The following is a 14,087-nucleotide window of genomic DNA, read 5'->3' on the forward strand; positions in this document are numbered from 1 at the left end:
CCGCTCAGGTACGGGGCTGCGGGGAGGCCTGGGGGGAGCGAAGGGCTCGCAGCTGCCTGGGCGCGGGCGGGGCGGGCCTCGGGCAGAGCCGGCCCCTCGCGCCACCAAGTCGAAAATAGGAAATTACCGTATTTAGAGGCTCAAAATTACTGTATTTACTGAAAAGTTTCCACACGCTGGGAAAAAAATGCAAATAAGTCACCTGACAAATGTTACTGTTTTCGGAGAAATTCTTAAGGGAATAGCCCGGGTGTCGTCGTGCAGGTTTGCTGTCCTTCCCTTCGTCTGGATGCTTTTCAGCTCCAACGGAAAGGACTCTTTGGTTGCAGACGTCCTAGGACTGACCATTTTCTCCCAGGACAAAGTGCAGCAGTTCAGACGTCCACATCCGTTGCCCCAGGTTAAGAAATACTAACGGTCTCTCCCAGCACATCGCAGCGCGTGTCTGAATTGTTATCCCGGCATTGCATCACTGATATAACAGCAGAAAAGCAGACGTGCGGTCAGTTGGCCGCTAAACCCCGGTTATTGAAGGGCAACGTGTACGCCCCAGTCCCGAGATATTTCCATTCCAGGACGACAGGGACAGCTAGCCGCTGAGCTGCCAATGAAGAGAAGAGCTGTGCTGAGAGGTAGTTGAGCTTAATTGCTGCTACGTTCCCGGGTCCTTCAGCCTATTGTGCAGTTTGATTAAGCATTTCTTGTGCGATTTCCATACTTGGGAGCCTGCGTTGAATCGGTTAGCACGTCGAGGCTGCTGTGCTATGCTTCCACTGATGCCCTTGCTCTTCTACAGCTTTTTCATAGATTAATAGATGTCAGGGTCGGAAGGGACCTCAATAGATCATCGAGTCCGACCCCCTGCATAGGCAGGAAAGAGAGCTGGGTCTAGATGACCCCAGCTAGATGTGTATCCAATCTCCTCCTGAATTTTCCTTTCAACAATCGCTGGAAAATGCCTCCTTTTCGCAGTGCCGTCTCGGCATGGGCAAGGGAGGAATTGTGAATCTGGCAGCCAGCCTGGAGAGGTGAGAAGCTTGGAGAAGGTCTATAAATATGGAGCGGAGTAGCATTTCATAATAGTTTTGAGGCCGTAGTATGTCTTCAGGCCCTTCCTTGCTATGGCGTGCTACAGATATAGCATGCAGTTGATTATTACTGTGCACACTCTTCCTTTGCAGCTTTCCAGCATGTTTTGCAGTGAGTTCTCTCCCTGTTATTGAGAGGGTAGGTAATCTTCTGCTAGTGCTTTTCTTACCTCCTTTTCCCACCCCACCTTTAGGAGCAGCCACCTTATCCTGGATACACCTCCAGCTACTGGAACTCCACGGCTCAGTCCAGAGCTCCCTACCCAAGTCCCTATCCAGCTGGAGCTGAGTTACAAGGCCAGGTACAGTTGGGCAACGGACCTTCCCATCTTGTTTGCTGTGAAGCAGAGGAATTTGTTTGGTTGGGTGGGAGTTTGAGCCAGAAGACTCCAGTCAAAGGGCTGGTTTCCTCCCAAACAAAGGGACCAGCCGTTTTAGAAACGCAGGGCTTGCATGGCAGACTTAGCCAAGCCCTGGCGACTTCTGCTGTTTCCTCCGTGTTGCATTGGCTTCAGGAAATGCTACTTCCCAGATGCCACAGCATTATATTGTGTGTCAGCTGGAAGCTGAAACTTGAAACACCTGCACCAGCCATGCTTGAAACTCTGGCTGAATCCCCTTGCCTGCTGGTGCTGCCTACTTCTAGATGCTCTGCACAAAGCACCATGTCCCATTGCCAGTGAACTAACGGTAATTGGAGTAATTATTTTTACACCGGTGGCCCATGAATAATACTAGACCCTGCCAATGGCCTTCAGCCAAGGATACTCAAATGCTCTGCATACAGTTAAAGCAATTAGTTGTCTCATAGCACCTATACTAAGGTATTAATCGTGTTTTATGAGCCCTTGCTCATAAACACTGGGGCAGGGCGTTGTAGTGACTTGCCAAAGGCTGTGCAGTGAGTCAGTCCTGGAAATGGGACAGAATCCAGGTCCCAGTCCCTGCTGTGCTCTTTGGGTTGCCCTAGAAATTGTGACGTCAGCATGGGGCTCCAAGCAGGGAAATACCTTTTGCTGTTTGATACTAGAACAGTCATTTGAAGTACTCTGCTGCTTTTCCCTCAAAGCCCGTGGATAATGTCATTGCCTCCTTGCCTAGACCCGATGGTTGGAATTCTTGGTTTCCCCCAGCACTAGGCTGTATCTTCTGGTTTCTTTATCCTGTCTCCTGAAGAAACTAGCATCCATCTTCACCCAAGCGAGAGCTTTCCCAGCATAGTGGGGACCTGCGTGGAAAGCTTTTTTCCATGCCAAAGCAATCTGGCATTTTCTTTTCCTAGTGCTCCAAACAGTAGCTAAATGGCACTTCCTAGTGACAGGACAAATGCTGCCTCAGGGGTTTCATGCTCGCATCTAACGCTTGAGCCACAGCAGTGAATTCTCATTGTGTAGGCTGCTGTAGCCCACACTGTGCTGGGGCTTATTTGCGCCTCTCACCACCATTTTCCACTATAGCTGTGTTGGGAGTTCTCTGAGCACTCCCAAGTTTTTGGTATCTATTTTAAAGAATGATTGTGACCATATTGCTTCCCTGGCAGTGTTAAAGTATTCTCATGCTCATAAACAGTGAAAGCATTCTTCGTGACTGGGGAAGCAGCATTTCACGCGCTCAGTTTAGCAGATGCAAGCCACATAAGAAAAAGAGCTTGAGCTGTGGGGCCCACAGAGGCCAGCTGCTATTTGGAAATTACTGTGAGCACTAATGCAGAGGTTTTCCACATGTGCGCGGTGCCCCTCCCAGCGAACCTAGGATGCTCCTACAGTACGTGTAACACACCTTGATCATAAACAGCAGCATTGGCGTATGGACACTCGTTACTAAGCTAAGCCAGTATATTCTTGGAGAAAAAAATCCACTGGTTCTGAAAAGGAACACCTTTGGTTATTTCATCTTCTCCCAATAAGCTGCATAATGATATTTTGGGTTTTCCTTCATTGTTTTTCCCTACTTTTCCTCTTCCCACTCCAGCTCTTTTTTTTGAAAAAAAAGTAGCGGAGTAGAAAAAGAGAGGGGAGTTGGCAGCAAGGACAAATAGTAGAATTTTTTCCCAATTCCATCCAGAGCCTTGCTATGTTTTGTAGACATTTCTAACTTCAAAAGTGTTAAACAAGGAAAGCATAGTTTGAAAAGTTGTGGCTGAACCTAGGATTCTCATTGCCCTGAGAACTGAAGGAGCTACTCAGTAGGCCTAAGGGTGACAAACCCTCCGGGAACACATGTGAGGTAACACGCCATGGTCCCCACTGCCAGGTACTTTACAGCCAAATAAGCAGGGTTCTTCAGGCAAGGCCTGGGGCTTGGAAACTAGCATGGGAGGACTAGACCTTGGTCAGTTCCTCCTTTTCGGAGAGATTAACACAACAGAAGGTGGGAGCCATGTGAGCAGGAAAGTGTCTGCCCAGCAAAATTACCAACAGAGTAGCTAAGAATCAGCAACACTGGTTAGGGCCTGAATAAATAATAGTAGTGAAGTGGTCTATCCCCAGTAGAGGGCAGACATTAACCAAGAGATGCCCTGCCTCTGCAGAGGAAGGGAAGCAGCAGAATACAGTACTTTGTATGTTCTGGTTCCATAACTCGCCACATCTACAGGAGACACTGACTGCAGTATTGCTGCGCTGTAGCGTCACATGGCAAAAACAGCGAAACGACACTACAGTGAAGTAGCGTCACAAAAAAAGGCATTTGCTGGCACTGCTGCGCAGTAACTCAGGTCACTGCACATTATTTTAGCACTTGCTTATACAACTACTAAATAAATGTGCAGTAACGACTGTGCAGTAGCATCTGGTGTAGATGCCCCTGCTCTGTCAGGTCTCTCCTGTGCTGTTGCGGGGGTGCCTTGCTTGGAGGAAGCCGTGCACAAACAGCAGGAAGAACACTTTCCCCCCCAAAATATATCCTATAAAAAGTTCAGACAGAGGTGCATGATAGAGATTTTTTTGGGCTGATACCGATAGCTGATTTTTAAGGAGGGCTATTGAATGATACCGATCCGATTTCCGATACAGCTGTGTGCAGCTGGTGAGTCCATTGTGGGGGGAGGGGAGGGAAGAAGCATGGTAGGGCAGATCAGTGCCCCCCACAGTGAGGGAGGGGGTAGGTGCTGATCAGCTGGGGCGGGGTGATGCACAGGACAGAGCCTTGGATCCTGCGGAAGGGTGGGGGTAGCTCCTGCCGCTGCTTGCACCCCAGGAGGGCATTTGGGGGGGAAGGGGGGGCACTTGCCCTCGGATCTGCGTGGGGCTGGCAGCCTGCAGCTGTGGGCTGGCGCCAAGCTCTTCTTGGCAGGGGCTGGGCTCAGGGAGGGGGCTGCAGCCACCCCAAATTTCTCTGTAGCTCTGCCCCCAGCGCCACTGCCACAGACCTGACACAACGCTCTGCCTCCACCCACGCACCGGCAAGAGCTGGGGCTGCAGCAGTGCTGGGAGTAGGAGTACAGCAAAATTTGTGGTTGGCTGCAGCCCTCTTCGAAGCTCCCACCTTGAGCCCCAGCCCCTGCCAAAAAGAGCCCGGCTCAGCCCTAGTTCCAGCCTGCAGCTGCAACCTGCCCACCCCACACAGATCTGGGGGCAGATGCCCCCCCCCCCAATGCCCTCCTGGGGTGCAAGCAGCAGTGGAAGCCACCCCCGCACTCCCCGGGAGCCGTGGCTGCGTCCCATGCCCTGCCCCACCCTGGTTGGGCAGCACCTGCCCCCTCCCTCACCATGGGGGACATTGATCTGTCCCCCTCCATGCTCCTTCCCTCCCCTTCCGCCACAACGGATTTACCAGCTGCACACAGCTCTGTTCCTCGCTGCTTGAGTGCTGCGCTGCAGCCGTGCGCACGCACAAGCATTTATCAGCCAAATTATTGGCTGCGTCAGGCTGATTTCTGATACAGCCAGTTGTCTTTATATGGGTACTGATCCGGTATGAGATCCATGCATCAGTGCATGTCTAGCGGACAGTCCTGGACTGAGCCACAGCTTTGAAGTAATGCTCAGCACCTACATCATGCTCTTCTTTCATACAACTTGGGGCGGGATTTTTTTTGTTTGTTTTACAGGGTGGAAGGGAACTGTGACTTGTCTGAAGTCCAGAGCAAAGCAGTGGCAGACCCCTCAATCCTGACTGATTTCCATACCCAAGTGCCCCAGGCGTTTCACTGTGGCAGTCTTGTATTCTTCCACTTGGAGCAACCATCCCATCTCCCCTAGACTTCCCTTGGAGACAGTGGCCCATGATGCTGAATCACATGTAGGTCAAATGCAATTTGTGATCAGCTTCATTGCCACACAATTCTCAAAGATTTCAAAACTGCCCGAGCCCTTCAGGGGAAATTTCTTTTCCATATTTAGTGAAAAAGTAGGTTTGACTTTCCAGAAACCAAGGGGCCTGTGATGGGAGCATGTGACCAAGAGCTGGGCCAGCAGGCCAGAGGTCCATGCAGCTAGAGAGGTCTGTGGGGACAGGAGGTCCTGTATGAAAGTCTTAGGACCCAGGCAGAGGGCTCACAAGGAGCAGAAACCAAATAGGAAGGATGGGAGGAGATCAGTGGGCCCGAGTAGGACACCTCATTGTATTTAATGTTTCGGGCTGGACACAAGTTGGGGAGCCAGTATAACTTATGCCGAGAGGTTCTTACTATGTGCAAGTTGCTTGCCTGTTTCATGATAAATTGTTGCTAATGCTGGGTTTCATTTATTCAGAACCCTGAATTTAAAATGTTTCACATAAACTCGTTCCTAGGTAAGACCCTGTCAATGTCACCCCCTGGCCCTGCCTAAAGACAGGGCTCTGGTCCTGAGCAGACAAAACCAACTAGCAAATTTGGGCACTTCCCTCAGAGACCTGCACTGTTACAGATGGTAACAGCAGCCTTTCTGACACATGGAGCCCTCTGCTCAGCTCAGGCTGATGTCACTGCATTCTGTATGCTGTATCATTGCCCCCCTGCACCCTGTTGCCAAGGGCCTGGGAGTGGGTCACTGACCTCCACTGTTGCATGAGTATGTGGCAGGTGACCAAGATAGCACACCGTGTCTCCAGGAGGAGCTCTTGGTACTGCTGGGAACCTTCCAGGCTTTGAAGCCTCTCTGTCCACAGGCTGTAGGCAGTCAAAAAGCTTTAAATGGCCAGTGAGCTACTAGAGCTCCAGACTGGGTCTGAAAAATCCAAATCTCTAGGGCTAATGATGATGAAGTGGATTTCAGCAAGGGGCCAGAAGGAGTGGGCTGAGAGGAAAACAATGCTGTCCTACCTGATAGGGCTTTGGGAGGCTCCACATTTGCCCAATACTTAGCATCTGATCACAATCTCCATAAGGCTTAACAGTCATCTCCTCAAAGGAAGAGGCATCAATTTCTAGATCTGTAATATGATCACAGGCACTCCCCTGCTAACAGCCTGTCCTGTTTCTTTCTACCCCAGCATTTTTCCAATGCAAAATTTCCACCCTTACTTGCACAGTAAGATCTGAATCCCCCAAGTGAGGAAGTAGATGCATGGAACTATCCCTCAGCAACCAGATTGGGTTGGATACCTTATTTCTTGACTTGTAAAAATTAAAATGCTGTTCTTACTGCTGTCCAAACCATTCTGCTTCTGTACTCTCAGACCTAGAAGCCCAGAGCCAGTCCAGGTTCTTAGTACCTTCTCTGATTGCTTTTCAGGGGCTGGATTCTCCCTACACAAATGGAGGCTATGGCACCCATTACCCCTCAGCTCCTGCACACTATCCCAGTTTGGCACAATCAAACACTTACTACTCCTCTGGGCCCCCACAGCCCCCTTACCCTGCAGAATCTCCAGGCATGTACAGGTCTCCATCACCAGCTTCTCACTGGAACTACCCCACAGCAGACTGCACAGCAGAAAGCTCCTCTCTCAGGAGGCACGTCCCGGGGTATTCCCCACCACAGGTAAGGAAGCCAGGACACAGACAACAATGGGTGCTTCCTCTGGAAGCCTACCTGGGGTGGGCAATGCTCACAGCCAGGTACTTGGTGGTGCTGAGTACAGCCCTCCTCAACCAAAGCCTGGCAAGTGCACTGCAAAGTGCAGCTTGCCTCTCCAGCTACCAGCTGCTAATCCCTGAGCTCAAGAAACAGACTCCACAGTTCCTGCTTCTCACTATTGTCAGGTACCAGTTGAGGATTGGGGTTACCAGATTGGAGGACCAGAGCATTAGAACCAGTACTGGGGAGCCAAAGTCAATGTTAGGGTTAGCAAGCAGAGTCCAAGAGCAGGCTGGGGCAGGAGCAAAAGTCCAGGATTAGCAAAAGCTGTTCCTCTCCCCTGAAGCAGAGAAAGTAGTTGGCCAGTCAACCGGGTATCGGGGAGGGTGATAAAGGACTTATGCAGGTCCTATCCATCCACTTGTAGCTGCTGCTTTGGAGAGACCAAAGTCCTACATTCAGGGCTGCAGTCCTGACAGGCATTTCCATCCAATAGAAGGTCGAAGGCGCTTTGTCTCTGGCGAACTATCCAGCAGTCACCTGTTTGTACCAGGCTGGCTTAGACAACAACTCCACTGCATGAATGTCCCGAGGAGCCCTCCCTGTCTGAAATGTGTAACACCTTCTTTTTGTAGAGCTAGGGTAGAAGGGCTGACCCAGCAGAGCCAGGATAGCCAATCCAACCATGCTGTTCCTAACAAGGAGCACCTTGGTATGGATTACTGCTGGCTGAGTGGATGTGATTTCAGAGGTAGTGTCTGTTCTCCTCCCTGCAGACGCCAGGCATGGCTGTCCCACACTACTCATATGGCGATGCTAGTCCGGGGATTCCACCACAGGGCCCCCCGTCACAGCCAAGACCCCAGGAGGAGTTGTGGGGTCCCTCAGGAGTCTATGGGATGCAGCCACGTTATGGCTGGTCAGCTGCTTCAACAACACATGGGAACCCGTACGTCTCTGAGTCGCATCCATCCTGGCCGGGCAACAGAGTTCCTGCTCCACACCCTCCAGTTCATGAGACAAAGGTAAAGGTTGATGCTCTCAAGGCTATGGAGCCTACTAGTGTTGGTCCTAGATCTGTCACACAAGTAACAATGCAAGCATTCCCTTCACAGAGTCAAGGCATGCCACTTCTCCAATGCCTCCAGTTCCCACCTGTGCCAGACAAAGAGGATCACACTTGGGAATAAAGCACTTTTGGCCCTTACATCTTGCTTTAAACTACAGACACTGCATGTGGGATTTGTTGTGACCTGCCACAGGGGCAGCCTGACAAAGCCAGGATATATCCTCTAGTTCCAGATTTGCAGTCAGAGCACTAGACTATGCTATCTCTTTGAAACACTGGTGTTTCATTTCTTTGAAATGCCTCTATCTTTTAAAGGAAATGGTTTGTAGTAGGGAGCAAAGAGGTAATGCAATCTAGGAACTCTTGAAAGTATTTCCCTCTGGATACATAACTTGGGTATCCTTTATAGTTATCGAGAGTTCCACTTTAATGCTGGAAATTAAGGGTATTGAAGCTGATATCAGATGTCAGAGATTGAGTCTTAGAACAGTATCTAGCAAGGATTTAGGATCAAATCTTCCAGGGCTATGGATTATCTCACATGTCTCTTGTACAGGGGGTTCTTGCACTATCTCTGAAGCATCTGATTCTGGGAAGTAGGGAAGATGCAGCTGATCTGTTCCTGTCTGGATGCTTCTGTGTTCCCTCCCAAGCACATTTCTAGGCACCAGTATGCTCTAGTAGAGACTTTGCTAAAAATACAGTGCTGGGGAAATAACTCCTGGACTGTGCACTCACTCTGTTCATTACTCCACTCCCAGTCTGGCCAACCATGAGAGGCCTTGAAACCAGCCCCACAAAAGCTGTGGTAGTGCTGGCAAGGCCTGCCAGCAGGGTCCTGAGGTAGAGTTCTAATTGCTAGGACTCAGATTTCTTTTTTGTTATCTAATATCCATTATAAAATTGCCCTGTACCCTACCTGAGATGCAAATGCATCGGCACTGACCAGAGGAATGGTACTAGAATCCTTTCTCACACACTGTCTTCAAAGATCTGTGGCAAGTGTGATCCTGACCTAGCCATACTGCAAAATGTTTCAAAGCTTTTTCACTATCGTCCTATAGTTGCAGCCTTCTGCGAACTGCTTGAGGTTTTTCTGGCTAGAGTTTAGTTCTTAGGTAGGCGCAAGGTTTGAGCACCGGCTTACTGCCCAAGCATTCCTTTCTGGAGGTGCATCTGGGCAGCAGCACTCATGTAAGGCCACCTGCGTGTCAGTTACTAGGACATGGCATATTATGATGTCATGGTGCGTGACAGTCTCAAACTGCAACCCTCGTCCCAGGTAACTTCCCTGCCTGAACCTTTTTTGCCCTGCCACCTTAGGCATGCACACCTTCTTTCAGCAGCCTGGGCCTCCCAGCTCCTGTTGGGATGCTTGCATGCCCTCCTAGATGTAGAACATGGGATACACGCTAATGTCAAGGGGACCAAACTAAAAACACCTCTGTTTCTGATTTAGGATGCTTATGACAAACCAGAGCAAGGAACAAACCAGCACAGCTACTTTGCAGAAGCCAATCACCAGCACTCTGGGACAATGAGTGATCACAAGCCAACCCCCTTCCACCCCAAACCACCCTCTCCAAACCCCAAGGTGCAATATAGTGCACAGCCCCAAATGTATGACAATGTACCTAGGAAAGCTGCTGTGACCCAGGATGCAGGCTTTAAAGCAAGTGACCAGCCTTCTTCAAACTGCCTGAGTGTTCAGCCAGGGATTCAGCGCATTATGCGAGTTATGGAGGAGGTTGAGCAGTTGGAGCAAGAGGTGGATGAATTTGTAGGCAGAAAGACAGACAAAGCTTTCCGGCTGCTGGAGGAGTTGCTGACCAAGGAGCTGCTGGAACTGGATTCCATCGAGACGGGTGGCCAGGACAATGTTCGACAAGCCAGGAAAGAGGCTGTTCACAGAATCCAGGCCATCCTGGAAAAACTGGAAAGAAAGGGATTGTGAAGTGAACAACGTGGGGCTTCCTTTTGATGGCCCAGAGAATTCTGGTTTTGTTCACCTGTCTGTCCTTCCTCCTGACTACTGTTGATAATAAAAAGCAATAAATTCTGACTTTTTTTTTTTTTTTAAGAGGCCAACAAATGACAATTTGGCTGTGGGCGAATGAAGAGAGGATTGACTCATCAGTTCTGAATTCAGTCCGTTGTTCCAGACCAATGAATGTACAGAGGGCTCTGGAATCCTGACACTGCCAAATGAAGTGCTTTTGTTGTGCCAGGCTCTGGGGTGTTTGCACACTTCTTAGCAGCAGGACAGAAACCCCTTGTGTGGAACAGATTTCTCTACACCAGGCCAAATCTTTAGAGACTACTTGGAGCTACAGTGACTTTTCCAACTACTAGAATACTTATCAAGTTTTACGTTACCAAGGCATTGCAGCGCACAGCAAGGAGAACAAGACATGAGGTTTGCAGACCACTATATTTATGTGTATTTTCTGCTTCTTAACCTTAGCCATACTGGTTGTGTATTCTTCTTCTGTGTCTTTGGTGCACTCTGTCATTATGTTGAAGCACTGGTGGAAGAGATCATACAGACAGCCAGCTTAATATGGTGACTAAAGTGAATGTTACTTCACACTGCTTCACTCTGGTGTCTAATATGGAGGAAAATGATAAGGAACACATTTGGGAGCTTTTGAACAGTGCAGAGGAAAGATTTGAATGTCATCATGGAACAGTTATAAGTGAGGCATTTGGACAAGATTTTTCAGGGCATTTGGGTATAAAAATCCACTTTCTAACTGTAGTGTCCTTTCACATACTGCACTCTTGTTTTTCACTATGATTTGCCTACTTGGTGATTCTGTACAATGCACTGTGGAGGGGAGATGTCAAATAGCTACCATCCACCCTTGGAATACAGTTCATGAAAAGAGTCATTTCTGTGTATGATGAGGTAATAAACCCTGGCAAGTTTTAAAAAATACTTGTAATTTGCATCTTTGAAGTGATTTTTTTTGTTTAAAGTTAAACCTTACATGAAACTTCTTAAGTGGAACCTTTTGGTGACCCAAATGCCATTCATGAATTGTCCCTGCAGCAGATGCTCATTAGTGAATCTGGCAAACAGCATGGAAGTTTTTACATGGATGACAGTGAAAGATGCTACTTGGAACTGTTTAGGGCAGAATCGTGTTGAATTGCTAGGTACCTGTAGTTTTTGCCTTCTTCTGGAGCAGTGGCTAATGAGATCCTAGCTAGCCCAAACTAGCAGATGAAAAACTGGACCTGATTTCACAGTCACAGCTCTCCAGTAGGTTCCAGTAAACATCCTGCAGTGTACGCTGATTTGCTGAGGGAAGAGATGGTTCCAATTAGTGACTGTACTTTAGAAATAGTGGTACAACAATCATGAATGTTGGCTTTCTTAGCTCTGCTAAAACAAAGGCCTATGCTACCAGTGCTCCCGGAGTTCTGTTTCCTAACCATTTTCTCCCGACTTTCCTGCCAGGATATAATGTATAAAGGAGTCTGCCAAATAACTCGGATTGCTGTCACATGGCTGCATTTCCCCACCCTGGTGAACCTAAGAGAAAATTGTTTGTTCTGGGCATTCATGTCTCACTTGTTGCCCAATTAAATTATTTTAGTATTCGGAATGACAAACCCTCAGTGCAATAACTACTGCATTCTTTCCAACTGAATCTATAGCTTAGAAGCAGTCCATTCTGGGCATAGTCCGGGTGTTAATCTAAGATATGGGGGGTGTTGGTTATAGCCATGTTGGTCTAAGGCAGGGGCGGGCAATTATTTCGGGCAGAGGGCTGCTTAGTGAGTTTTGACAAGCTATTGAGGGCTGCATGACAGGCAGCCAGGGGTAGATAAATATTAATTTTATAAATTTTTTAGGGGCCCTGCAGGCCAAATAAAATGGCCTGGAGGGCTGCGTCCAGCCAGTGGGCTGCATTTTGCCCACCCTGATCTAAGGACATAGGCAGACAACATTTACCCAGATAACCTTGTCAATCTAAGATATAGTAACTCCTTTTTTTGGAAAGGAAGATAACAGTCAGCACACATCTCAGGAACGGAAAGGTTCCTGAGCCAGGATGAAGGCATCTAGACAAACTGCCTATTAAAGAACAGTCCAGTTGCTGAAGCTTTACAAAATTATTGCAAGGTGCTAGTGAGCATCACATTTATGAGCTTCTTTAGTGATGTACGTTGCTAGTCCTCGTGCAAAGGAATCCATTGTCTCCTCCCTAGGAGGAGGATGGTTACAGCAGGCTCATGAGTTGTATAAAAGCAAGTGTACATCAGTGTCTGAAAAGCAGCCCCCTCTCTCCTCTCTACCATGCAAAGGAGAGCTTCCAAAACTATGATCAAATATCAACTCCAACCACCACTCCCAAGAAATGGACAGAGAGCAAAGAGCACGCCACCTCTTTGCAGCTGATCAAACTTCAGGACAACACCATTACACTTAAAACTGCACTGGAATTCTCCCTAACATATGATCCGTGCTGGGCATCTTGCACCCTTCTCACTTGGTGAATGTTACTGAGTCTGAACAAGTTACGCAGAGCAGGAGCATATGTGCTGTGAATCCCCCTCCCCCATCTAGCATATGTTAACACCCACTTTAGTGCCTCCCAACAAAGCTGATGCATGCAACACAACAGCAGTACTGAAGAGAATTAAAAAAAGATTTTTCAAAATAAAAGTTCCCACTGAATGTAAGATTACTCACATCCCTTAGTCATGCAACACAGTGACTAACACCTGTGTTTTACCACGTTACTCAGATGCAGAGGAGATATGTTCCTTTAAAGCGTGACTCTCCAAGTAGACAAAGTTCATGGCAGATCTAAGAATAGAAATCTAAGAATCTGGACGCCCAGTCCTGGGTTCTGACTCGCAAGAGTTTAATGAAACTAGTTGGGAAGAGAAAGCAGGCCCCTTGTTTTGACGATGCACCTTGCAAAAGGTCTAACTTAGGCAAAGCTGGAAAAAGCTAGCAGGAGGAAGGTGCTTAGTGCTAGTGACCATTTTGGAAACTATTGTTCATGCAGTGATGCTATATGATGATGAGATGTGGCTTAAGAATAGACGTGTCCAGGAGTCAAAGACTGAAATTGCAAGAGATTTTCTTTTTAAGATGTATGTCTCTATTCCAAAAAAAAAAAAAAAGAAAGAAAGCAAGCCTGCTCATTAAACCGTGACTGAAACACATGGTCCCTGAACAGCCAGTTATGGGAAGGTTGTCATCTAACACAAGGATTTAACTATTTTCTCCTTGGGTGGGGAGAATACCTGCTTTGCTTTTCTGACTGATTAGAGCTTAGAACTGAAAAAACAGGAAATGCACAGAGACAGGCTCTCCTGTGTCACATGAATTTTTAATGCAGTTAATCTCATTGGAAGAGGAAGCCTTGGTGTTATTTAAGTCTGTATCCTCTGAGCGCTTAAGTCTGCATCCTCCAAGCTTCAGAAAAGCTCTAAGTATGTGCTCAAGCACCTTAATGAGTAGAGACAGGCTTAGGCACATGCTTACAATGCATGCTTAAGTCTCATTAAAGTCAGTAGCACTGAAGCTGTGATCGTCTAAAGGGAAGGCTATGGTTAATTTTTTTTAATCCAGCTTCAGTTCCTGCAATTGCAGCACAGATCTGGGCAGAGAAACTGGGATTGTCCCCCTGGAATAAACAGCAAGGTTGAGTTTTGTAAGCAACAGAAATGATTTCAGACCCTGCCTCCATAGCCGCCAGGAGCTCTCCCCTCCATGAGTCACTCGTGGGTGAAGCTTCCCCTGGGTCATGTGTGTCTTCTCTGTGCTGCTGCCTAGGACAGTGTGACATCACCGATGTGAAATATTTTGCTCAAGCTATGCAGCTGGCTAGCGAGTTGGGTTAAAATTTCTGAGACCTAGTGTAAATTAAATAAGCTCGCCTGCATACCCATACCAAGAGCTCGCCTGCATACCCACGCATCACTGCATTTCTTAGACGCTAATTGCACCCAAATTAGGTAGGGAAA

General features: G+C 48.0%; 2 protein-coding genes and 1 long non-coding RNA gene across 9 annotated transcripts in view; 1 reads left to right on the top strand and 2 right to left on the bottom strand.

Moving 5' to 3' along the window:
- The window catches only part of LSM1 (LSM1 homolog, mRNA degradation associated), a 16,641-nt gene extending 6,685 nt beyond the window's left edge, over positions 1-9,956 (bottom strand). The window contains exons 1-2 of the mRNA XM_025203400.1: positions 9,898-9,956; positions 9,734-9,798 (exon numbers count right to left, since the gene is read on the bottom strand). Of these exons, the coding sequence (XP_025059185.1) occupies positions 9,734-9,798; positions 9,898-9,956 (124 nt within the window). The remainder of the gene's footprint in view (positions 1-9,733; positions 9,799-9,897) is intronic.
- The window catches only part of DDHD2 (DDHD domain containing 2), a 24,455-nt gene continuing 18,285 nt past the window's right edge, over positions 7,918-14,087 (top strand). For 6 of the 7 annotated variants that reach the window (XR_003093920.1, XM_025203432.1, XM_025203436.1 and 3 more), the window contains exon 1: positions 10,383-10,515. Coding sequence is in view for 5 of the 7 variants with exons in the window: in XM_025203432.1 (XP_025059217.1) it covers positions 10,511-10,515 (5 nt within the window). In the remaining 2 variants the exon portion in view is untranslated. Of the gene's footprint in view, positions 8,056-10,180; positions 10,516-14,087 lie in introns of those variants that run through there. The other variant, XM_025203434.1, reaches the window with a different exon arrangement.
- The window catches only part of LOC112550211, a 7,719-nt gene continuing 3,794 nt past the window's right edge, over positions 10,163-14,087 (bottom strand). The window contains exons 2-3 of the long non-coding RNA XR_003093922.1: positions 11,263-11,403; positions 10,163-10,705 (exon numbers count right to left, since the gene is read on the bottom strand). This is a non-coding gene — a long non-coding RNA (uncharacterized LOC112550211). The remainder of the gene's footprint in view (positions 10,706-11,262; positions 11,404-14,087) is intronic.

This window comes from Alligator sinensis, unplaced genomic scaffold (assembly GCF_000455745.1).
Source record: "Alligator sinensis unplaced genomic scaffold, ASM45574v1 scaffold98_1, whole genome shotgun sequence".
Taxonomy (NCBI): Eukaryota; Metazoa; Chordata; order Crocodylia; family Alligatoridae; genus Alligator; species Alligator sinensis.